The following is a 24,944-nucleotide window of genomic DNA, read 5'->3' as shown; positions in this document are numbered from 1 at the left end:
AATTTCTTTGATTTTGAATCGCCTGATTCCGCGATAAGTCGGTTTCCGATAAAATGTGATATACAAGGGTGTATTTTTAAAATGTGCCGAAATTTTACCTACGAGGTTGTGGGACAACGTAGAAGACTCAAAGCAATTTAAATAAAATGTCATTTTATTTTTTGACATACAATTTTTTAAATATTTTTTCCGAGTTCAGCATGAGGCCAGTAGCTCGTGATTAAAGTTTTGCCGTGTATTTCAGGGACACCCTGTAGATATACGAAGCCTATTTTTGAGATTGAAAGAACAGTCCGAGAAAATGTTAGAGTTGAATTGAGTAAAATACTCTGTAAAAGAAGAAACATTAAGGAAATTACTTAATAAAAGTTTAGAAAAAGAAAAGGATGTCATAATATCTTAAAAAAAGTTATCAAATGAGAGCATACACTTCCAGACATAAATTTAGAAATAATATAGAAAACAAGAATAGATACTAGATAATTGACCAAAAGAAAAAGATATTACCAGGGACACAAAAAGAAGAAAAAGAACGTGTTTCAAACAATTCAGATAATAACACTCTGATAAACAATTGAAAGTTTGAAATAAGTTACTAATAATCGTGTGAAATGTCTTTCATTGCGCTTTTCTGCGACTCGTGCTTATTTTCACAACAAAAAAATTTTCTGGACTTTGTAACCATTTCAAAAAATTTGAAACTGGAAATTTTTTCGAACATACCTTGCCCAAAACATTTTTTTAGGCACCTTTAATAAAAACAGTAATTTTACGTACTCACAGCGGACGAAAAGTAACTCTGTTTCGGACGCATTTTTCGGACACAGACCGTAGCGCCATCTGTTGGTCTGTTTAATAGTTACCAACGAAACCTACAAAACTGATAATAATTGTCCTGTCACTATAAATTATGTAAATAAGTAATTGTATTCCAAATAATAAATTTCTAGTTTTGTTGGCAAGCTGATAACAAATACTATAAAAAAAGTTAATACATTATGTATTAATAAATGTATCTATCTGAAAAAGGAAGATACAAAATAAATTTGTTACTTTTCCAATGATACCTTTTGCTTTGTAGTTCGTGCTGTCGCCTAAAAAGTCCTCGCCTGTTTTCAAGCCTCGGCTGCGCCTCGGCCAGGAAACTCAGACTCGGACGAAAAAGATGCACTTTTTGGCCTTGATACACAAATAACTATTTTATCACTGTTGCTATGAAAACTCGCACATTGCAATTTTAATATTTCAAATAAATTCATGTCCTCGAGAAGTCAGTTGGTGCTGGCTTGCGATTTTCTTGTGGAATCTCGCACGTGCATGTGAAATAACTTCCCTCAATTGTTCCTCACAAATTGGGGAACTGTCTGCGACTGGTGCTTATTTCCACAACAAGGAAAGAATTCGTGAACGTGGAAAAAAAATTGGAATTAATGCACTAGAAAGTTTGACAGAAAATTTTGCAATTTAGAAAACAACATTTTTTTTAGTAATTTCAGTTTTTCTTTGGTCATTTTGGTTGAGAAGCATAAGTGTAATAATCTGATCTTTTAAGAGATAATCAATCAAAATTATTTCCTTGGAGTTGATAGTTGGAACTGCTTTAGCTTCTTTTGGAGATAAGAATTGATATGTTTCCACCATTATGATTCTTCTTTCATGCTGATATGAAAAATATAAGTTTTATCAGTGCGTACAAATCCTTTTAAAAAGTCCTTTAGATCTTTCATAAATTACTCCAAAAATTCCTTTACCTTGTGAAATGAATCATCTTTTCCACATTCACTTATTCTGTCGAGATCCTTGTCTCTTTGTGATGTGATGTGATAAATTTGCTTAGTTGACACCACAATCTCAATTATCTCCTAAAGACCCCAACTCCTTTGGTGTAATGTTAAAACCTTACAAAAAATTCTTTGTTTGTGCCCCACACCACACATTTACCTTCGTCATCACTGCAAAGCTGTTTATGCAAATTCATCCTTTCTACGTCAGCTGCACCACCCTCGTACCATCACGTGCGAATTTTTCAAATCGATGCCTGTCGTCATGTTGGTAATTCGTCATGAAGTTTAGAAACAACTCAAAAGTTTTGTCCATTTAAAATGGGACCAAAACTGGCATCTGCTCAGAGATAGCAATTGCCTCAAGAGAGGGTTTCGTAGCATGACAAGTACAAAATTTAGCAAGTTTTTATTGCTTGAAGAGTTAATCAAATTAGATTCTAATTTGTCACGTCCGCTCCACTCGGAAAATCCGCTTCTCACGTGACTAAATTCTTGATCTCTGCGGCTAATTATATTTGGCAATTGTAACGTTTGTCAATGCTTGTTGCAGTCAGACAGCCACACATAATTATTCCGGAGTGGATTGTTTGTTTCGCTACTCCAATCAATATTTCATTCTGTGTCATTATGGATATTGGTTGGTAAATGCAAACTGCTCATTTGTAACCCCACGTACCGAGCGCACCCAGTATTAATATTAATTTTTTTTGGGGGGAGTACAGATAAAATAATGTGATGGCGGCAGGCGCTAATGAAATGAAATGGTACTCCAAGGACTAACATATCATCCCAAAATTTATTTTTTTCTGCGTGATTATCTTAAGTAAATAATCTTGTTGGGGAATTGAAGGCTCAAATGTAAACACATTTTTGAATTAGTTGTGGTTTGTAGAGACGTTTAAGTTTTCGTGCTCATTGTTATAAATCTTTTAGTGTGCAAGAACTCCATTAGTTTGTTCATGATCGATAAAAGCGTTTTGTTGAAAGTTTAATCGGTTGTTGTTCTCGCAGATCTGTACGAAATAAATTCCAACGAACTTTGCGTCTTGGGGATGACAACAAAGAAGTTGTTGAATAAAATTTATACTTTGCGCGATTATTATAAATGTTTCTAACATCGTAGGTGGCGTAGAAAACCACATACATTTTGGATGTGCCGCTAGCCTCGTAACAGACAGTCTAGTATCGCAGATGGCGGTAGTTTTTACCGCCGGAAATCTGTCAACTGTCACGTAGGAAGAAATGTATATAAAGCGGCACACCTAAAATTAATCACCCAGTCAACTACGACGTTAGAAACATTTATAATAACCCTGCATTATTATTATAATGTGTATCTCGGATTTAAAAAATTTAATTTAAGATGGTTTCGAGGGAGACAAGTGGAGTAGACGACAAGAATTAATAATTAAGTGAGGAGACGAAAGGAAAAAATTTGACGGAAAGTGAGTGTAATTAAAGTGAGAAAAAAGGAAGTCTGTTTGGAGTTGTTAGCCAGACAGTGGAGTCTCTACTTTAAGATCTCTTGAAGGAGAAGCTAAAGCTGAGGGAAAATATTGGATGATGCGGAAAGAAGATTAATTTGGATAAAGCAACGGAAAGATGCCACCAACAAATGGAGCTTGACTAATCGTGGTTGTAGTCACTTTAAGTCTGATTTATTTACCACAAATTTCATTTTCTACTACTAAATTATTTGCAACAGTTTGAGTACAACTGTAGACGAGTTAAAAGTGCTGCTCAGGTTTCACGAGTCATCGGTAATTAATTACATACAGGGTGTTTCTGAAATAAGTGCATTAATTTTAACTGGTAATAGAACTCGTCAAAAGGAACAACTTTTCTATCTACCATTTTGCCGAAAAACGATGTTTAATTCCAAAAAAAATTGGAGAGATTTTTCACTAAAATAGCCCTACGCCACTAAATACTGCAATGGCTAATTGAGATCAGCGCTAATATGAAAAAAACATCCATTTTCATCCAGAAAACATGTTTTAACGCCGAAATTGAAATTCAAATAAATCTACCCATATAGAAAAAATCGACTTCGTAAGAATCTGGTTGTTTCACGTTTTTAGGTAGCTTAGTTTTGGAGATATGAACTGTTTTAGGAAAATCTTTCCTAGTTTTTTAAGCCATTATGCAACGTTTTTCGCCAAAATGGCAGAGAGAAAAGTTGTTCCTTTTGATGAGTTCTATTACCAGTTAAAATTAATGCACCTATTTCGGAAACACCCTGTATATCACAAGTTTATACAGGGTGTCTTCGAAATGCATGTCAAAAAAATATCGGTAGTTGGTGACGATGAATAGAAGTTAAATACAACATTTTGTCCAGTAAAAGTCTTTTTGTTTTTAAGATATAAAGCGTTGAAAATTTGCTCGAAATTTCCAGAATTTTTTTTCTTTTTTTTTAATTACTTCAACTCAGTAGCGTACTGGAAATTTCGAGCAAATTTTCAATTTGTACTTCATATCTCAAAAACAAAAACACTTTCACTACAAAAAAAAGTATTTAACTTCTATTCATCGTCACCAACTACCGATTTGTTTTTTGATATGCATTTCGAGGACACTCTGTATTTGATGGTATAATGTGAAATCCATGTGACACATGAATTATATTCCAGATGTTGTTACGCCACTGTACTCTATTTCTTATACCACTCCTCAGCAGGTGATGGACTGCGTAGCGTGCACGTGATTACTCTGTTGCTTAAGGAAATGAAGTACAGAGCAAAAACTCCTTTCAGGAAGTTGTTAAGGATGGATTTTGCTTTCAAGACCTTCCTAATCTAGAGTGACTTGTTTTTCATCTTTGTGGATAGATTTCTTGTTTGGCGTAGTTTCAAAATGTATGGATTACTGTAAAAAAGTAATGACATTCTGAGTCTTTTTCCAAATGAATTAATCCAGAGGGAGCTGTTTGGTAGTTTATGGTGCCCTCGAGTGAGAACTGACACTGGTCGTAGAAGTTCATCAACAACATGACTTTTATATAAAATTGAAAAAGTACTTTAGTGCGATAGAACAAGATTAGATAAGTGGTTTCTGAGCAGGTGCCAAAAATGAAAATTTATTTTTCCTGGGTGGTCTGGAGGCGGAGATTCAGCAGATGTTGAAGAAGTAATGAGAAAAGAATAATATTTGGGTGTTTGAAAGTGCGATGCAATAATCACTTCAGGATGTCGAATTACAGGAAAAGAATTGGTGTTTAGAGAAGATCACGATCCTAAATATAATTCTACTCTATTTGGAAATATTTGAAGATCAATGAAGAAACAAATATCGTGAAACTTTTACCATGAAAAATATTAACAAAAAAATAATTCCTTGACATAAACAAACTATATACGTGTTATAACGGGCCTTCAAATAAATTTATATTTAGAGCAACCTATGGAAATTCAATTGTTTGCAACATTTTTCAAGCGTAGAAAATGACACAAGAAACGTTTGACATTTTAACGAAATAACATTAGGTTAGAAAATATTTTTAATTTTTGAAGTGCATTCTCTCTATTCCCCCTCCAAGGAAAATGACAATATGAAATTGGGAAAAAGCTTACTATGTAACCTCTGTAACTCCGGACAATAATTGGTTACCTACAAAAATTACTTTACACTGTTAACAGAATTAGAATTTCGTCTACGCCTACTCTAAATATATATTTATTTGAAGGCCCGATAGATGTGGATTGGGGACTTGTCGTTAGGTTGGCACTACCAGGAAAAGTAACTAGGTGCGCTAACTATTTGAAATTTATGACAGATTTCTCACTAACGTACAGTTCAATCATAAGTTTTAAGCGACCTTGAGTTTGACAATCCACATCTAAAACCTTTTTACTATAGTTATATTTTTTAACGCGATTGATGCATATTATTTTAACAAATGCATTTTTTAGTAACACATTATTTTCAACAACTTCTCGTAAAATTGTTAACAGGCTCCAGTAAAATTATTTTATGACCAATTAAGTTAAGATTGTTGGGACATTAAAAGCAATTTTTACTCAACACCGTAACATTTTTATTTCATAAAATGGACGTCCCATTAAAATGAGAACAATTTTTGTGACCAATTAGTTTCCCAGGTGTTAGTTTGCTGCCTCCACTCAGGCAACTTTCTGCAAGGAAATTCTTTTACAAGACACTCTCTATGTCTCCATAGCAAGTTTGCGTTTTCTATTTTTGGAAAACCAAGACTATTAATTTTTCCGTTGAATAATTTCGTTTTATTAGAAATTTATAACCAAGACAGTTAATAAACCGGATGGGACGCCGGAACAATCTCTGAAATCCGGAACTGCTCCGGCTAATCCGAAACGTCACCCTAGTCTTAACTAAAACAAGTTATTAGTTACTCAATCCGTGATGGCGCCCATGAAATCATTTTAATAATTTTTTGTAAAACACAAAGATTCTTGCAAAAATGAGGTGGCGTGAAAAATATTCCGCATGACTTAGCAGTTATTTGATTATACAGGGTGTTTTTTAAATGCTAGTACAAAAACAGAGTGGTAATAGATAATAGATAATAGTAGAACTCATACACACAAAAATTATCTAATAAAAGTCTTTTCGTTTTCGAGATAAAAATAAATTAAATTTTGGTTAAAATTGTCAGTACGCTGCGGAATTAAAGGTAATTAAAAACATAATTGGGGTTATCAAGCAACAATAATAATTTTGTTGTGTTTTTGCGTAGAATGTGCATGGACAGGGTTAGTTTATCCCTACCATTTTATATTAAAAAAAAATGGTTTTCTGGACTCTTTATAATCTCCATACGACCCAGTTTTGGGAAAATAGTTTTATTTTAAAGCATAACAATGGACAAATAACAATTATGCAAAATTTAATAATGTGCGTTGGATCCGCCTTTATTGCTTACGTCACATATCCTACTCGACAGCGAATTGTATAGGGAGTCCAATAAATTGTATGGTATTTCGTTCCATGCATTTTTAATAGCAGCAGTTAGATGTTCTCCGATTTGGAATTGCTTTCCATTAGCACAAACGTTCATCGAAAGCCAATCCCATGCGTTTTCAATTAGTTAAAATCAGGGCAAGGTCTGGACCGTTCCAACCGTCGCATTTTCTCTTTGAAATCAGTGATTTACGTGCCGTGTGAATTGCAGCACGATCGTGTTGTAACGTACATCTTATTAAATTGTTTCCGACAGGAATAAAAACGTCGTAGCAAAAACAGAAAGATTTGAATACGAATCGCGCTCCTCGCGGTTGTTTTGCTTCCGTCTGGGCAAACAATCGATCAATCAATAATTCCTCTCGTTCCAAATGATCATTTCGCGTCACCTTCTGCGTAACAACGAACGAAAACAAACCCACCAAGCTAAACAAACCCGGTGCGTTCAGGTACATCTGGTCAAACAACACTGCAAAACTTCCTCCCCGACTTTCATCCATCAAAATCGACCAAATAGGGTTTGACGGAGCTTTCTTTCCGTGCGGTTCCTCCGAAACGAGGATAAATTGCCCAAACGACACCGCAAATTTTTCTCAATTCAGGGGAATGAACATTTTCTGGACGATGCATAATTTCCGCTGTGATTTATCGCGCCTGATAAAATTTGGCATCGCTGGCGCCATAAACACCACAATGTGTTGAAAATACCTGGAACTGGTCGGACACCGCCATCGGCTGATATTAATTTGTTCGATGACGTAAACAAGACGGATCGGTTGCGATTTCAAAGGGAACGTCTTGTGCAAGAGGTGTCAAACGCCATCACTCCAACTATTTGCTATTTTTACGAATTGCGCCTTTCGAAAACGAAAAACACGCTTTGTGCAACGCGAAACGAGCACTTCGCGTAGCTAAAACAGGCCGCGAAATCCAATTTCGAGGCTGTTCGTTTTGACGACGGTCCGGCCGCGAAATCCTTTAACATCCGCGGGATTGTCGTGCCTCGGCCGCAAGCGACCTCGGCGACAGTTTTTCACTCGATACGTTAAAGAATGATTTCGCGGCCTTGATATACAAATAACTATTTTATACGTCTTTTCTAACAGTCCAGCCAGACTCGAATCATATTTACGTACATTGCACAATCAACGCACTTAATCTCCATTCACATGTTCACCTGGAAAAGTGTGTGGAAAAATTATTTTTCGGCGGTCGATAAATTCTACAAGTGGAATATTTTGCGCTTTTAACGCAACATGGAAACAATATTTTTAGAGGTCCTCGCGTTCTAAATAAAAAATCAAGAGAATTAATATTATCGCGACCTTAATTCGCCAGATGCGACTGATGCATCGCCAGATAATAAAAACTCTTTGCTGCGCTTGGGCGCTGAAAAGTCATGATTTAGTAATGACCTAACGACGTTTTAAGTTTCATCAAATTTCACTCGCCGAGATTGTACATTTTTCCAAAAGTAGGTTAATCTGCTTCGTTTGATTCTTGTGCTTCGAACAAATCAATTTCCATTTTTTATACGATTGTTTATCGACGTTTCTATAAAGAAGCGCCGTTGAGAGTTTGAATGTTGAATAAAAATGAGTTTTTAATGGTGAAATTCTGTTTATTTTCCTAAGGCAGTGTTTGTTAATGTGGCTGTGTGGTACTTTTCAATCGATCCGCCTTTAAAATATGTTTGTTAGGCGAATAAATTGGTTCCATTCAAACAATAGAGCCCCTGCATATTTGAAACGGATCAACAATGTATGACGCGCAAACTAAACAAGATTGAAAAAATTTTAATTACAGTTTTTTTCATTGTCCTTTTTGTCCTGAACATAGGGACAAAAAGTGGGAACAATTCGTACAATTTTGTTTCCCAACACATTTGTTGTAATAACACAGCAATATAAGCACCTCGACTGACCGTCACCTCCAAGGCATCAACTTTCATTTTGCAAAGCGTGCCAACGGTCAACGTTGCCTGCTTAAGACTATAAAATATAAAAAAAGAATGTTGCGAGGTGGTGACGGTCTTTTTACTCCAGCCGACATCTTGGAAAATGGCCGCTGAATTTCGGTGTTTAGTTTATTACACTTGACAGATAATGCTTTATTTGCGGCAACAATTCTTTAAAAAAATTACATTTTTCTCCCACCACGTTCTTCTTCCATTCTGTTCCTCCTGTTCCATATCTCTTTCAACCATCCTATCTCCCTTCCGTCTTCATTCTTATTTCTCCCTGTTCCTTTCTTCCCTCTCTCTCATTTTACTACATCCATTCCATATGTGCTCGATTGTCTCTCTCTCCTCATTGCACATCCTACAACCTCGCAGGTAAAATTTCGGCACATTTTAAAAATACACCCTGTATATCATGTTTTATAAAATGTACGCCAATGCGAAGTAACCTATAGGAAATATGCTTTAAAACAAGGAAACCGCATTGGTGTACGTTTTATAAAATATGATATACAGGGTGTATTTTTAAAATGTGCCGAAATTTTACCTACGAGGTTGTTTGACAACGTAGAAGACTAAAAGAAATTTAAAAAAATTGTAGCTCAAAACATAAATGTCATTTTATTTTTTGACAGAATTTTTTAAATATCTTTTCCGAGTTCTACATGAAATCAGTGGTTAAAATTTGTGCACGCATTTCAAAAACACCCTGTATTATTATTGACAATAAACGATGAAACACCCTCCTACGCTTTTACTTTCCAACATCAAAATCCTTTTCGTTTTATTTTATTAATTTTTTAGTTCTACGCTTTGTCTAGATAAGTGTTCGTTGTATTGATTCGCAGTCGCATTGCACATTTTCTCGTGTATATTTTTCCATGAAGGTCTTTAGGGAATTATTCCCCTTTTCACAATAGCATTCTTGCGAGTTTTATATAAACATATTGAAAGCTCTGGCTCATATTTTGCTGTTTAGACGGAGCACCCATTCTGTCGCTACCGCTGCCTCCTTTTATAATATCTGCATCATTCAAAGTTTGCTTCACATAAAGTTTCTTATCAAAGTTATCGTTTTCTGATTCATTTTGCAAACCTGACACCTGACACGACGTCTACATATATTTTGCCAATTACTTAAATGTTTCAGCTTTTAATAACTAATATATCGGGCGTTCAAAAGAAATCCTGGGCTAGGAAGGCGTTGAAAACCGTCAACTGTTTTGCTTTTTTAAAGTGTAAACTGACAGTTGGAATTAGAGCATGTTGACAAAAAATGTGTTTTTTCTTTCTTTCTTTGCAATGTTTTATTTTGAAAATAGAATTACTAAGATTCCTGTTCTCGAAGCGAACATCAAGGACGCCTTTTGCTGAAAACAAACATGTTCCTGTCAAATAGCGGGAAATTCAAACTTTACACTGTTCCAAATGGTTTACTTTTTCAACGCCTACTCAGCCCACTTTTTCATTTGAACGCATGATATATTTTTTTAACATACAGGGTGTCGCAAAATTAACGTATTCCAAGTCGGGGGTCTTGTAGGGAAAAATCTCAGGACTCTCGAAAAAATAAAATAAAAAATATAGGGGGGGTCTTTACAAAGATATATGGGTCTGAAGGTTCAAACTTTTCATCATGTTTTCTTCAAATAAAAAATATAAAAGGTTGACATTGATTTTGAAATATGGTGAGGATGATTATGTAAAATATTAAAATATAAATGAAAAGACATTTCTTGAAAAAACAGCTTCATTTCGAAAAAATAAAAGTTGCATTTTTCCAGTTTTTGTTCAAAAGGGAAGTACAACATAGCTAGAATATTAATCAGGTCCTTTTGAACAAATATTGGCAACTTTGATATTTTTAATTTTTTTCAGTGACAGCAATTTTTTTTTTACTTGGTCAACAGTCCCTTACTAAGCCCCGAACTCGGAATACGATAATTTTAAGACACCCTGTATAGCAAACTTGTTTCAATATGTTTCAATATTGTTGCTAATAAAGAACAATCATAATACAACGTGGAAACGCTGCAAGCATTCAGGGCACTTTTCCAGATTCCGCAATATTATCGGAAATTTTTGTATTATAAAACAAAAATGTTTATGTAATTATGTTATAATATATGTTATGCTTAATATATCATAATACAATGCTTGTAAGTTTTTTTTTTAAATGTTACGAATGTATTAAAAATGGCAAAGTAAAATAAATTTTACCAAGAGAAATTGAATGTTGTGATAAAGAATCCGTCACAGCTCTTATTGGTTCTGAATGAATTTATTTGTCAACACTGAACAAAGATAGTGCTTTAAAGACATTAAATAATATTACTACTGTTTTACCTCAGGGAAAAATTTAGTCGATACAGTAATCAAATAAACCATTAGCGACCATTTTTATTTCATTTTCCAGTTTCCATTAGTTGTGTTATTGATTTTCCATGCTGTATTAATACTTGCATGTATAATTTTGAATTTTATAAATGATGCAATATTTTTCACAAAATTAATTATATTGATTAGGTGTAATTTGGGACACGTGTTGCAACCTGGAATACTTATGGGTCTTAATAAATGTGACATTTAGTTATAAAAGGTCAGAAGTGAAAAAAAAGTAATTGAGGGGCGGTCTGGTGGTTACTTTGATCGTTCAAGGGTAATTTGTGGTTGGCTTCCATTAACGTCTTTGTGTTGCATTTTGTAGAGAACAAACCAGTTGCACTGTACACATTTTTCACGCGCGTCGTATTTTCGGCCGTGGATATTTATTTTGACACTTCAGACGGACATAATTCCATTCATAACCCCCCAAAATAACCGTTCTGTTTGTTGGCATGGGCCCATTTCAAAAATAACAAAAATCAAAAACTGACAATGGCACAAACAATATAAATCAGCGACGTGTGTAGTAGCAAAGAGAAAAAGCGTGTTCGTGGATGAATTTGTAAACAGTGCGAACATTATTATCGGAGGAATCGATAGGATTTTTGTAGGACGGGAATGGACGCGGATTCCATAATTTAGTTTAGTTGGTAAAGTGACGGAAGTGTGGGCCGAGCGTGAGCAGGAAATGAACGATACATGTTGTGCCGGAGCACTTCGCCGATAACACAAAAGACAATCGCCGACAGTCCACGTGAAATCATGTGATAAGTCGGAACGTGCTATGAAAATGATGTCTTGCGTGAGTGCGGGAGTGGAGCAGGGGTGCGCCATGAGACCTGGCTGTCCGTCTCCCACCAGCACGCCCGAAGAGCTTGAGCGGAGGGCGCTCATACAGAGGAACGATCTTTTGCTGCACGAGGCGGTCATCAAGAACGACACGGAAGGGGTCAGGAGGATCCTGAAGGAGCCGGTAGACATCAATTCTAGGAACAATGTGAGTGAAAAATAAAACTTTTCTTGTTTTTACCTTTGCGATTCTTGTACAGATTTTGAGTGTTAGCTCGTACAGAGTAAATCAAAGAGGTTCTTTGAATTGGTATTAATTGCTAAAGAACAGTTCCAAGAAGGGACAAGAAAATAAATAGTGTGTTTTGCTAATGGAGAGTTTCTGAAGGAAATATTTTTTCTTGTCTCCACAAATAGATTTCTGGCACACTTATGAATTCTTCTGTCTCGTCAGTTTCCCCACACCTTTCTTTTTCTATCCTTTCTCTCCTCTTCCATATCTTTTTCATCCATCTTATCTCCCTTCCGTCTTCATTCGTATTTCTCCCCGTTCCTTTTTCTCTCTCTTTCTCATTTTGCTACATCTATTCCACATGTACTCAATTGTCTCTCTCCCTTCATAGCACATTCTGCACCTTCTTTCCTCTCCTTCCATCCAATACCTGTTTTCTCTCTTCTCGTTCCCACATCTAAATCTCGCCATCATTTTTCTTTCTCTTGCAATCCCTCGCCCCAGATACTCCGGTTTGTCTGTGTCTTTGTCCCTTTCACTCAGCTCTACATTCTTCCATCTTCCTTTTCCCTTTCCACTTCTTCACTGGCATACCTATTCCTCTGGTACTATTTTTCTCTCGTTCTTTTTCTTTTCTCTCCAGCATTCCATCAGTTTCCTGCGCTCTTCTCTTCCATCCATTTTGTCTTCAAACATTGCCCCTCTCTTTCCCTCTTTCACTTTCAGCCTATTCCTTTTGCACTCTTCCCTCACTATGTAACCTAGTGTTTCTCTGTCCACTCCTAGCACCCCTCTCAAATATTTTTTTTGCATTTTCCTACCTCCTCTTGTTCCTTTCATTTCCAGATCTCTGCCCCGTACATCATCATTCTCCTCCAGAAATCACCTCCCCACTTTCTCTCTTCTCTTCCTTTCTTCCCAGTTCTGCTCATTCTCTTCACTCTTCCTCTTTTTCAATCTTGAAGAAATATTGAACACGTCCATACAAGTCTTTTTACGCTATACATTATGAGTACATCCCTCTTCTGGAGAACCATCTGGATCAAGACCTTCAACAGGAGTTGTCTTTTCCTTACTCCCGTAGAGTCACAGATTGTGGTGATGAAAATTCAGAAAGCTTAATTGTTTCGCAAAATCTAGCTTTTTCTAAGGAGAAATCTTCTTTTCCTGAATGGCATTTGCATGATTCCATGGTCGTGTGGTAGGTATAGGTTGGGGAAATAGGTCGTTGGAGTAAAATATAACTTCTGCTGTCTAAAATCCAGTCTTTTGTCTGCATTTGGAAACGGTCACATGAAAGTCATGATGAAATCTTCTTCTCTTCCATGCTCGAAAAAAATTGATGTGGTGCCCGTGTGGCGTGGCGTTAACTAACGACTTTCATCTACTAACAGTGTGGGAAAGCTTGTCAAGTGTTGACGGTTTTTCCAAATAAATATCGAAATTGATGTCATTTACAGCTAATCACTTTTCTTTCTTTATTTGGATCCACCTCAGAATCATCTACTGTCAATTATCGTTGCCTTCACCTTCTTCTCTAATTTAAATTGTGTTTATTAGCTCAAATTACGAAACTTTGTTGGAGGAAAAGTTTTTATTACCTCCTCCAACAGCCATAATTTATAAGACATTAAAAAAGTACAACTCCCACCTTCTAGGCTTAATAATTTCTATATAATTTTTTTTAAATCTATTTTTAACTCAAAACTCTGAGGTGAATTTGAGATTATGCTTATTCAGAATTTACATAACACCCATAAAAATGTAAAAAAAATATTTCTACATTAAATTTACATTTCATATAAATATACGAGGGTGGTTCACCATTTCTTGTCCCTCAGAGCTACAAAAAAAAACACGAACAAAAAAACCAACCACCTTCGTACATGTTTCAATTAAATTGAAGTAAATTGACCAAGTTTGCTTTTAATTACCAAATATTTTCCATATTGATTTGCATTATACATTTTTTCTTTTATCATTTTTTAAAGCAAACACTCGTTCCTTTCCTGGAAAGTTTGCATATTTTTAATATAATTCTGTTTGTCAACAAGACTTATCCGTTCACCCGTTTCAAACATGATTGATTAAATTTTAATGCCTATCCTTTATCCTTCTATATTAACATCTTTCGTCCTTTATCGCGGATAACTGAAACTTCATTAACCGACATTATTACAATCTAATATTTGGCACACTCATATTTTTTTAATCAATTGGGATCGAACTCCAAACGTGACAAAACATGTCTCTAATGAAGTATACCGAGTGATCCGCGCAAACTACTCACTGCTAGGGGACCAAATGCATTCCTAATGTAACTACTTTCGATCGGGGACGACGATAATAGCGCAACGACACGACATAAGGAAATTTAGAAACATTTAGAAATAATTAGCACACCACGACGAGATACCAGAATGCTGATTTATTCAAATGCGCTAGAAAAGCGGACACACTAGTTATTTTCATGCAGGATAAAAAATAATGAACGCACCGATGTTGTCAGTGTCTAGAATAATAAATCAATACTTGTGGGTTTGCACGTTTGCACTTTTACCAATGTATTTAATGACAACTAACAATAGCTATTTTCAATACAAGTGAGCAAAGTAGTGCATTTAATCACGAGAACGGAAGTTGGGTGTCTGAGCCGAAGGCGAGGACCCCAACCGTACGCAAAACATTACACTTTACTCACTAGTGAGAAAATATTTTTTCCTCACTAGTGATACAATACTCGACGTGCGTTTGTTGGTAGAGACAAGGAGCGTTGGTGACGTCACAGCCTCCCTTTACAATATTTTTTCTTGCAGTATGGACGCGCCCCCATCCATTGGGCCTCTTCCCGCGGCAACATCGACATCATGGAGATGTTAATAGCAGCGAACTGCGACATCGAAGCCAGAGATAAGGTAGAAAGTGTTTGCAGAAAGCTAAAATCGCGCTTGTTTAACCCACGATTGGTTTGTTTGTGTTAACTCTTCAGTACGGGATGCGACCTTTACTAATGGCATGCTGGCATGGCCACCGCGACGCTGTTCAGCTCCTGATCAACACCGGAGCGTGCTCCAACGCCACCAACAAGGTGGGTACTCTCTTCGCCATCCCAAGGGGCGTGGCTTGATTATTCCGAAACAACGGTCCACTTATCGATCCTTGAGGGCCGCTTAATTAGTGAAATTTTTCGGTGATCGATTTAATTTATTCTGGAGCCATTACCCTTTACCTTGGAAGGAGGTGCCCTGACGGTCGCTATTTTTAGAAACACTACACGCTGCTGATGTGCGCCGCCAGGAACAACAGGATCGAAGTGGTGGACTTCTTGATCGACACTCTGGAGGACACTCGAGCGGATGCCGTGGATGTGGATGGACAGACGGCGCTCTTCCACGCCGCCATGGGGGGACACGTCACCATTGTCAAGCGACTCATAGACCTGGGGGCCAATCTGGACAAGAGGAACAAGGTGAGCCGGAAGGAATCTGCGTTTAGGAAAATGTCACGGATTAATAAAGTTATCAAAACAATTCCGCCGAGATTTCCCTCGGGCTTTCACAGAATTCTCTCATTTGACGAAGTTTCCGTGTTTAATCGGGAGGGGTGTTTGAGTTGGGGCAGAGTTTGCAGTTTTGGTCAGTCGGTTTCGTTCACCCCAACTATTAATAACTGACCCGGCTATCGACGTGCTTTCTTGATGGAATAATTGCGATTCAGACTAGATCTAGGCGCTGTTTGAAATTGTATTTTGTGTTGCATAACAATACATTTTCGCGGGAACTCTCCTGTGAATAATCCTGTACTGTTTTCTCAATTTCGTTGTAGGTCGGAAAAATTTACGACCTACAACAAAATTGAGAAAACAGTACACGTATTTTGGAATTGATTTTTGTTATGAAATTTGCAGGAATGCAGGAGTGCGTTGCACGTGGCCTGCGAGCGCGGTCACTGCGAGGTTGCCGAGCTCCTGCTGACCCACGAGACGGACATGGAGGCGAAAGACGTGACCGGAAACACCCCTCTCCATGTGGCTTCCCAGCATCAACAAACTAGATTAGTCCAGATACTTTTAGAAGCCGGAGCCGATCCGGATAGTGAAAATTCGGTGAGCCACATCCTTTTGGTTAATTGTTTTCGCATATCTTCGTCCCAATGAACGAAGGAAAATACGTAAGGGTTTTAACTAATTACTTCCATCGTAGAAAGGGTCCACTTCGTTACATACAGCCAGCAGTCTGGGCAGCAGAGGGATTTTGGAAGCTTTGCTGCAGCATGGAGCTTCGCTCAATAAACAAAATAAGGTAAAAACTAGTCGAATTTTCGTGAATCGCCGCCGGAAATTATTTCGGGAAAGGAAATGAGAAGCTTCTGTTGTGTTTGTTTATCTTTAACGATAATTATTAAATGATTAAGTTTGGATCGCGTTTAAAGAGCTGGTGGGGGAGATTGTACAAAGGAAAATTAACAGACTGACGTGAAAAGCGAGCAAAAAACAGAGTTAGATGATTTGGTTGGTGGTTTCGGCCGAAAAAAAATATCTCATTAGATGTGTCGGTTTCCTTTTGTTTTGTCTGCAACGAGGAATAAAATGCCAGAGTTGAAACGCAAGGAAAAATAAAAATGATGGGGGCAAAATAAGACCTTTGTGAAAGGAAAACAGGTTTTTATTAAACAATACGTGGTAATTAACAAATTTTTAAAAAGGAAGACAAAGTAACTGGGTTTATACACAATACAGTTTTGTATAAAATGAGAACAAAGAAAATGTGTAAATACCCGAATGGAGAAGGGAAATTTTCCATTTTTGCAAGTCGTAAGGAAAAGGTCAACTCGCAGGTACAATAATTGGGCCATAACTAAGATAAAACGGTGAAAGTTTCAGTAAAATTGGTCTTCAAACCAGACACGACAACACCGTAACACAGTGGCCGCAGTTTGTCCCACACGATGAGTAGGAAAGACCTGCTTCTTGCATTCCGATAATGCGGCCTGTTTCAAATTGAGTTAGGTGCTGCTAATGGGTCCGTCTTGGTATTGCAGTCACAGTATAGCGTAAATGCTGCGATATACTGAGGTTATTGATGATAAGGAAATGCATGTTCGGATAAAAATAATCTAAAAGATACGGGTATTTTCTTCGGGTATTTCTTTCAAATTATCATAATTTACTGTACCAACTTTCATCAAAATATATGTATGTGTGTGCATGCTAAACTCAAAAACTACTCGACGGATTTCGCTGAAACTTTCACAGTTTCTTCTTATTAGTGCCAGGAGTGTTTAGAGAGTGGTTTGAATGAAATCCGATAGGTAGCGCTGTTGTTTTTAATTTTTATTGACTTTGAGTGAAAAAAATTAGAGTTGTCGAAAACTTCTAAAAAACCCAACATAGTGTCTAGATACTGTAGTTTTAATACCAATCGGAAGTAATTATTTTCAATAAAATTTCAATTTTTAACATATCTAGAATAATAATTTTCCTTCCATTTTTTGCTAAATGTTTTATTGGATTTAATCCATTCCCATACTTTTTTTTTGAGCTCTTAACTGTTCTCAAGTAGTAAAAGCTTCAATCAACATTGAAGTAAACACAGTTGTCAGAGCTATTTATTTATCAACTCGTCGATGCAGTGAAAATCTGAAATGAAATAAAAACATTTCAGCTCTCCAGGTCTCACATTACCCGGCTGAAAAAGCCTAATTACCCGCCCCTGTTTACATTTCCAGTTTCCCCAAACATTTCCCAGCCGCGTATCTCAGAAAAGAGTCTCTCGGTCCAGGCTAATCTCACCAACGACCCCCATTAATATTAATGGCAAAGACCGAACAGGTCGAGGGTGGACCCGACTCTTCCTCCGGCGCTTAATTGAAATGTTCTGCCCTTCCAGAACGGCAACACGTCCTTGCACCTCGCCTGCCAGGCGAACGTCCTCGAGACCGTCGAGATCCTGATCGGCAAAGGGGCAGACCTGAACAGTCTCAACGCGGTAAGACATTCGTGCGGCGGGGTGGCGGTCTCATTGTTTCTCTGCCCCCGTAGAGGCTGCAGTCGCCGATTCACATCGCCGCCGAAATGGGTCACACAGAAATTTGCAAGTTGCTCTTGGCGGCAGGTGCTGATATCGAGCAGCGCGAACAGGGCGGCAGGACGCCCCTCTACATCGCGGCAAGGGGAAGCTTCACGGCTATCGTTGATATGATCATTAAAACGGCAAGACTGGACTACCCTGCGCACGTAAGTACTATTGCGACTGGAAAAGTCGCGACACAAATCGATCGCACCGAGAAATCGCAACAAAAAAGAACCACCATCTCAAACTTACTAATTCTCGAGACACTTTTAAGTCTCGTCGCGACTGTTTTCTCTCCAGCAATTTATCCACCCGGCAAGATTACTCGCATTCCAACTATCAAACTGGGACAACTTCAACTTATGCCGTTCACTCACGTCCTGGAATTTTTATGAGGCAATATGACGTCACAAGATTAAATCTCCTGACATGCGATACCACCCTTGAAATTTATTCCCTTTCAGATTCGTTTATTGTATCTCCACCCTTCAAGTTTATTTTATTTGCTTAAGCTAGACCCCACATATTTATTTAACAAAGCAAACAGTTTTCAATAATTCAAAATTTCAAATTTCGCGCCGCTCTAGGAAGTATAGTCCAGTTTTTACCCTTTTGAGGTGACGTCACGAGTTCCTTCCTCGCTTTCTCTCTATTGAAACGACAGAAACAGAAAAAAACAAAAAAAAACGGCACGTTTATTTTTATTGTTGGTTACTTTGTGGTTATTTTATGCTCCTGTCATTTTGACAATTTTTAATTTCTTTCACTTATTTTATTACATTGATTACAAACATATCTAACCTTACGAAACAATTGTCAACAAATTTGAAACATAATAGTTATTTATGATCAATTCAAATTTGTTTCTGATTCTATGGTCCAATTTTTACCCTTTTAAGGTGACGTCACGATTTCCTTCCTCGCTTTCTCTCTACTGAAACGACAGAAATAGAAAAAAAAAAACAAAAAAAAAACGGCACATTTATTTATTGTTGGGTAATTTGTGGTTATTTTATACTCTTGTCATTTTGACAATTTTTAATTTCTTTCACTTATTACATTGATTACGAACATATCTAACCTTACGAAACAATTTTGTCAACAAATTTGAAACATAATAGTTATTTATGATCAATACAAATTTGTTTCTGATTCTATAGTCCAATTTTTACCCTTTTGAGGTGGCGTCACGATTTCCTTCCTCGCTTTCTCTCTATGGAAATGACAGAAACATAAAAAAACAAAAAAAAGCGGCGCGTTTATTTATTGTTGGTTACTTTGTGGTTATTTTATGCTCCTGTCATTTTGACAATTTTTGAATTTTTAATTTCTTTCACTTATTACATTGATTACAAACATAACCTTTCGAAGCAATTGTCAACAAATTTGAAACCTAATACCGTGTGAGCAACAATTACTGATTGAGTTGGCAATACATTTTAGAGACTTTTGGTGACTTTTATGTCATGTTCCAACGAGAAAACCATTTTATTAATAAAAGATTACACAAACCAAGATGTTTAAATTTGAAATGTATGCCAGCTGTCAATAATGTCAACAAAACAAACCGAAATAGATACAATTCACAGTTTTGAAAATTTCATGTAAAATTTGTTATTGCCAACTGAAACAGTTATTGTTGCTCACCCTGTAGTTATTTATGATCAATTCAAATTTGTTTCTGATTCTATGGTTCAATTTTTACCCTTTTGAGGTGACGTCACGATTTCCTTCCTCGCTTTCTCTCTACAGAAACGACAGAAATAGAAAAAAACAAAAAAACGGCACGTTTATTTATTGTTGGTTACTTTGTGGTTATTTTATGCTCCTGTCATTTTAAAAATTTTTAATTTATTTCACTTATTACATTGATTACAAACATAACGTTTCGAAGCAACTGTCAACCAATTTGAAACATAATAGAGATATTTTCATATTTGGTGGCGGAAACAACAGACTGAGAAATGTCACAAATTTGTATTGTCAGTGTCAAATTTCTCAAAGACGTTCGTGATTGCAACAGAAATGCAGCAAATTGGCAATAAGAAAGTTATGCATCGTCGAACTAGAGAAATAATTTGTAATACGTTTGATTATATGAGAATAACTTTTCCTTTTGAAGCACTGACAAAATTGGTTTCCCTAGAATTTGTTTTTTCAATCTATTTAGCGAAAATTTAAATTTACCTAGACATTCCTTTTTACGGCGTTTATGAGAAATTTGACACTGACAATACATTTTTGTGACATTTCTCAGTCTTTTGTTTCCGCCACCAAATATGAAAATACCTCTAGTTATTTATGATCAATTCAAATTTGTTTCTGATTCTATGGTCCAATTTTTATCCTTTTAAGGTGACGTCACGATTTCCTTCCTCGCTTTCTCTCTCCTGAAACGACAGAAATAGAAAAAAACAAAAAAACCGGCACCTTTATTTATTGTTGGTTAATTTGTGGTTATTTTATGTTCCTGCCATTTTGACAATTTTTAATTTCTTTCACTTGTTACATTGATTACAAACATATCTAACCTTACGAAACAATTGTCAACAAATTTGAAACATAATAGTTATTTATGATCATTTCAAATTTGTTTCTGATTCTATGGTCCAATTTTTACCCTTTTAAGGTGACGTCACGATTTCCTTCCTCGCTTTCTCTCTAATGAAACGACAGAAATAGAAAAAAAAAACGGCACGTTTATTTATTGTTGGTTACTTTGTGGTTATTTTATGCTCCTGTCATTTTGACAATTTTTAATTTCTTTCACTTACTACATTGATTACAAACATCTAATCTTACGAAATAATTGTCAACAAATTTGAAACATAATAGTTATTTATGATCAATACAAATTTGTTTCTGATTCTATAGTCCAATTTTTACCCTTTTGAGGTGACGTCACGATTTCCTTCCTCGCTTTTTCTCTATTGAAATGACAGAAACAGAAAAAAACAAAAAAAGCGGCACGTTTATTTATTGTTGGTTACTTTGTGGTTATTTTATGCTCCTGTCATTTTGACAATTTTTAATTTATTTCACTTATTACGTATAACCTTTCGAAGCAATTGTCAACAAATTTGAAACATAATACCGTGTGAGCAACAATTACTGATTGAGATGGCAATACATTTTGGAGACTTTTGGTGACTTTTATGTCATGTTCCAACGAGAAAACCATTTTATTAATAAAAGATTACACAAACCAAGATGTTTAAATTTGAAATGTATGCCAGCTGTCAATAATGTCAACAAAACAAACCGAAATAGATACAATTCACAGTTTTGAAAATTTCATGTAAAATTTGTTATTGCCAACTGAAACAGTTATTGTTGCTCACCCTGTAGTTATTTATAATCAATTCAAATTTGTTTCTGATTCTATCGTTCAATTTTTACCCTTTTGAGGTGACGTCACGATTTCCTTCCTCGCTTTCTCTCTACAGAAACGACAGAAATAGAAAAAAACAAAAAAACGGCACGTTTATTTATTGTTGGTTACTTTGTGGTTATTTTATGCTCCTGTCATTTTGAAAATTTTTAATTTATTTCACTTATTACATTGATTACAAACATAACGTTTCGAAGCAATTGTCAACCAATTTGAAACATAATAGAGATATTTTCATATTTGGTGGCGGAAACAACAGACTGAGAAATGTCACAAATTTGTATTGTCAGTGTCAAATTTCTCAAAGACGTTCGTGATTGCAACAGAAATGCAGCAAATTGGCAATAAGAAAGTTATGCATCGTCGAACTAGAGAAATAATTTGTAATACGTTTGATTATATGAGAATAACTTTTCCTTTTGAAGCACTGACAAAACTGGTTTCCCTAGAATTTGTTTTTTCAATCTATTTAGGGAAAATTTAAATTTACCTAGACATTCCTTCTTACGGCGTTTATGAGAAATTTGACACTGACAATACATTTTTGTGACATTTCTCAGTCTTTTGTTTCCGCCACCAAATATGAAAATACCTCTAGTTATTTATGATCAATTCAAATTTGTTTCTGATTCTATGGTCCAATTTTTTTATCCTTTTAAGGTGACGTCACGATTTCCTTCCTCGCTTTCTCTCTCCTGAAACGACAGAAATAGAAAAAAAAAAACAAAAAAACCGGCACCTTTATTTATTGTTGGTTAATTTGTGGTTATTTTATGTTCCTGCCATTTTGACAATTTTTAATTTCTTTCACTTGTTACATTGATTACAAACATATCTAACCTTACGAAACAATTGTCAACAAATTTGAAACATAATAGTTATTTATGATCATTTCAAATTTGTTTCTGATTCTATGGTCCAATTTTTACCCTTTTAAGGTGACGTCACGATTTCCTTCCTCGCTTTCTCTCTAATGAAACGACAGAAATAGAAAAAAAAAACGGCACGTTTATTTATTGTTGGTTACTTTGTGGTTATTTTACGCTCCTGCCATTTTGAAAATTTTTAATTTGTTTCACTTATTGCATTGATTACAAACATCTAACCTTACGAAATAATTGTCAACAAATTTGAAACATAATAGTTATTTATGATCAATTCAAATTTGTTTCTGATCCTAGCTCAAACATACGTGAAGTTACTAGATAATGACGTCATCGCAAAAGAGTAAAATTGGACTTTAGCTCAAATATACGTAAAGTTACTAGATAATGACGTCATCGCAAAAGGGACTCTATATGATGTTGGCGCGAAATTCAAATTTGAAATATTTTTGTATGAGATGCCATTAGGATAGTTTATTTTTTGGTGTTTAGAGGGAAGATTCTAGAGGGAAGTAGTGGGTGTATGAAGGGTGGGAGGTGACGGAGAATTCAATTGTTTGAAATGTTCTTTTAGGAGGATCAAACAAACGGGACGAATAAAAAGGATAACAACTTTAAGCCGGCGTTAAGTACTGCTAGGAGTAAATGGAGGTCGTCGAAAGACGACAGCCGGGGGCGAGACAACGAAAGGCTGCGAGAAATCCTTTATAAAGTAGCGTACAAACAGCTAGGTCCTGGCGAATGGAAGATGTTAGCGCATCATTGGGCATTCACAGAAGAGCAAATCAAAGCCATAGAACATCAATACAACGGTTTGTCCTCCCTCAACAAACAATTTCGCTTTCACTGATTTGCACGAAATCCAGGTCCGTCTAGCTTCAAAGAGCACGGCTTCAGGATGATGCTGATCTGGAGCCACGGATTGGGCCCCGAGGTCAATCCCGTGAGGGAGCTGTACGAAAGTTTGACAGCTGTTGGGAAACGTCCCGTAGCAGGTGAGCGAAGCACCATCGCAAAAGTGTTTTAAAACGACGAGTTTTCAGACGCCCTCCGCAGGAAGATCGATCAAGAGAACGAAATGAGGAGGAAAGGCAATCAGAAAAGTTGCTGCAGCGTGTGTTAGGATCGACCAGCTACTTCTTATGAAATCGACATATCTAATCAGTCCCAGCGGAATTGCTAACATTGGCTAACAGTGTGCAGGGGTGGGTGGTAATAAGGTCCAGGGGTAAATCTACTGTGATAAAAAATTACAAAGGTGTGAAGGGAATCTTTACAAATTGTATTGCTTATGATCGGTTCGACATTTTTGTGCCAAAATGATTGTTGACGGAGGGAAAAATGGACCAACATGTTTCTTTACTCTCTGACCTTACTTCTCTTCACCGCTGCACAGTTGACATGTGTCAATAAAGTCAAGTATTCTAAATACCCACCTTTAAACACAATTCTCTAAATAGATTACAGAGTGTCCTATAGTTGTTATGGTATCACATTTGGAATATTTTGAAAAATTTAATTAGGAAAAAAATCAAAATCAAATACATACAAGTGATTGGTGTACTGTTTTTTTTTCTTTATGTTTTATAATAAATTTTACAACAGTAAGATCATCCACATTTTCCTCCTCAGGAGAAACTGCAGATATCATATTTTTAGAACTTCTCCTAGATTTCTTTAATGATCATTTATTTATTGTTAAGATGTTTAGAGCAACTCTTTTCCGTCACTCCAATCCGTATTAGAGTTTTTATTTGTGTAAGGAGGAAAAACACTCCGACCAAGGAGATGTTCGTAATAATGAGATGTCCGTAATATGCAACATGGAGGTGTCCGCAACAGGGAAACTTCGTATTAGGGTGTGTACATAATAGGGAGGTGTCCGTAAGAAGGAGATGTCCGCAAGAGTGAGGTGTCCGTACTTGGGAGGTGTCCGTAATACAGCTGGGAGGTGTCCGCATCGAGAATTTTTGGTGTAATATTTGATTTGTCACCAACTGACAGAAAACTAAATCAAAACAAAGGAGTAAACTTTGTGGACAATAAAAATCGTGGACGGAAGGATTGATTCATAACCTTTTTTTACTATTTTACTTAGCTACTAAGCGATTATTTATTTATTATCAGCAGTCTACGAACCCATTTGAGCACAAGATCTAAAAACTGAAACCAGTTCTTTGTCCATAAATGAGGTACCATAATTGCGGGACACCTGTATCAGTTTGTTTTGACTGTCATTTTATATAAACAACTAGAATAATTACAAATAGAGCTTTAATATAACAAACTATTTTCATATTAAAGAATCACTTCCGCATCTAACAGAGCCGTTTTACTATTTACCAAATTTGTGACGTCACTATAGCTGTAACAATAATGGTATAAGTGTTTCCTAAATATGCATCGACATTTTTATGCGCACATCTCTACCTGTCGTACCCAAGTGTCTGATTTTTTTGTACAAATGGTCCTTTCAATATTGTAACTGTATAAAAAATAAACTTATTTTG

At 36.2% G+C, this 24,944-nt stretch overlaps 1 protein-coding gene across 8 annotated transcripts in view; it reads left to right on the top strand.

Moving 5' to 3' along the window:
* The window catches only part of LOC138136392 (ankyrin repeat and death domain-containing protein 1A-like), a 38,927-nt gene extending 14,932 nt beyond the window's left edge, over positions 1 to 23,995 (top strand). For 2 of the 8 annotated variants that reach the window (XM_069055569.1, XM_069055571.1), the window contains exons 2-12: positions 11,583 to 12,064; positions 14,905 to 15,003; positions 15,078 to 15,176; positions 15,354 to 15,557; positions 15,996 to 16,193; positions 16,291 to 16,389; positions 17,977 to 18,075; positions 18,129 to 18,323; positions 23,009 to 23,246; positions 23,301 to 23,429; positions 23,478 to 23,995. In XM_069055569.1, coding sequence (XP_068911670.1) covers positions 11,852 to 12,064; positions 14,905 to 15,003; positions 15,078 to 15,176; positions 15,354 to 15,557; positions 15,996 to 16,193; positions 16,291 to 16,389; positions 17,977 to 18,075; positions 18,129 to 18,323; positions 23,009 to 23,246; positions 23,301 to 23,429; positions 23,478 to 23,557 — 1,653 coding nt within the window. In that variant the 5' untranslated portion in view covers positions 11,583 to 11,851 and the 3' untranslated portion in view covers positions 23,558 to 23,995. Of the gene's footprint in view, positions 1 to 11,467; positions 12,065 to 14,904; positions 15,004 to 15,077; positions 15,177 to 15,353; positions 15,558 to 15,995; positions 16,194 to 16,290; positions 16,390 to 17,976; positions 18,076 to 18,128; positions 18,324 to 23,008; positions 23,247 to 23,300; positions 23,430 to 23,477 lie in introns of all 8 variants that reach the window. The other 6 variants (XM_069055570.1, XM_069055573.1, XM_069055572.1 and 3 more) reach the window with 6 other exon arrangements.
* The last annotated feature ends 949 nt before the right edge of the window (positions 23,996 to 24,944 follow it).

The sequence above is a fragment of the Tenebrio molitor genome, chromosome 8 (genome assembly GCF_963966145.1).
Source record: "Tenebrio molitor chromosome 8, icTenMoli1.1, whole genome shotgun sequence".
In the NCBI taxonomy this organism is placed as follows: Eukaryota; Metazoa; Arthropoda; class Insecta; order Coleoptera; family Tenebrionidae; genus Tenebrio; species Tenebrio molitor.
This window is presented reverse-complemented; position numbering and strand designations above follow the sequence as displayed.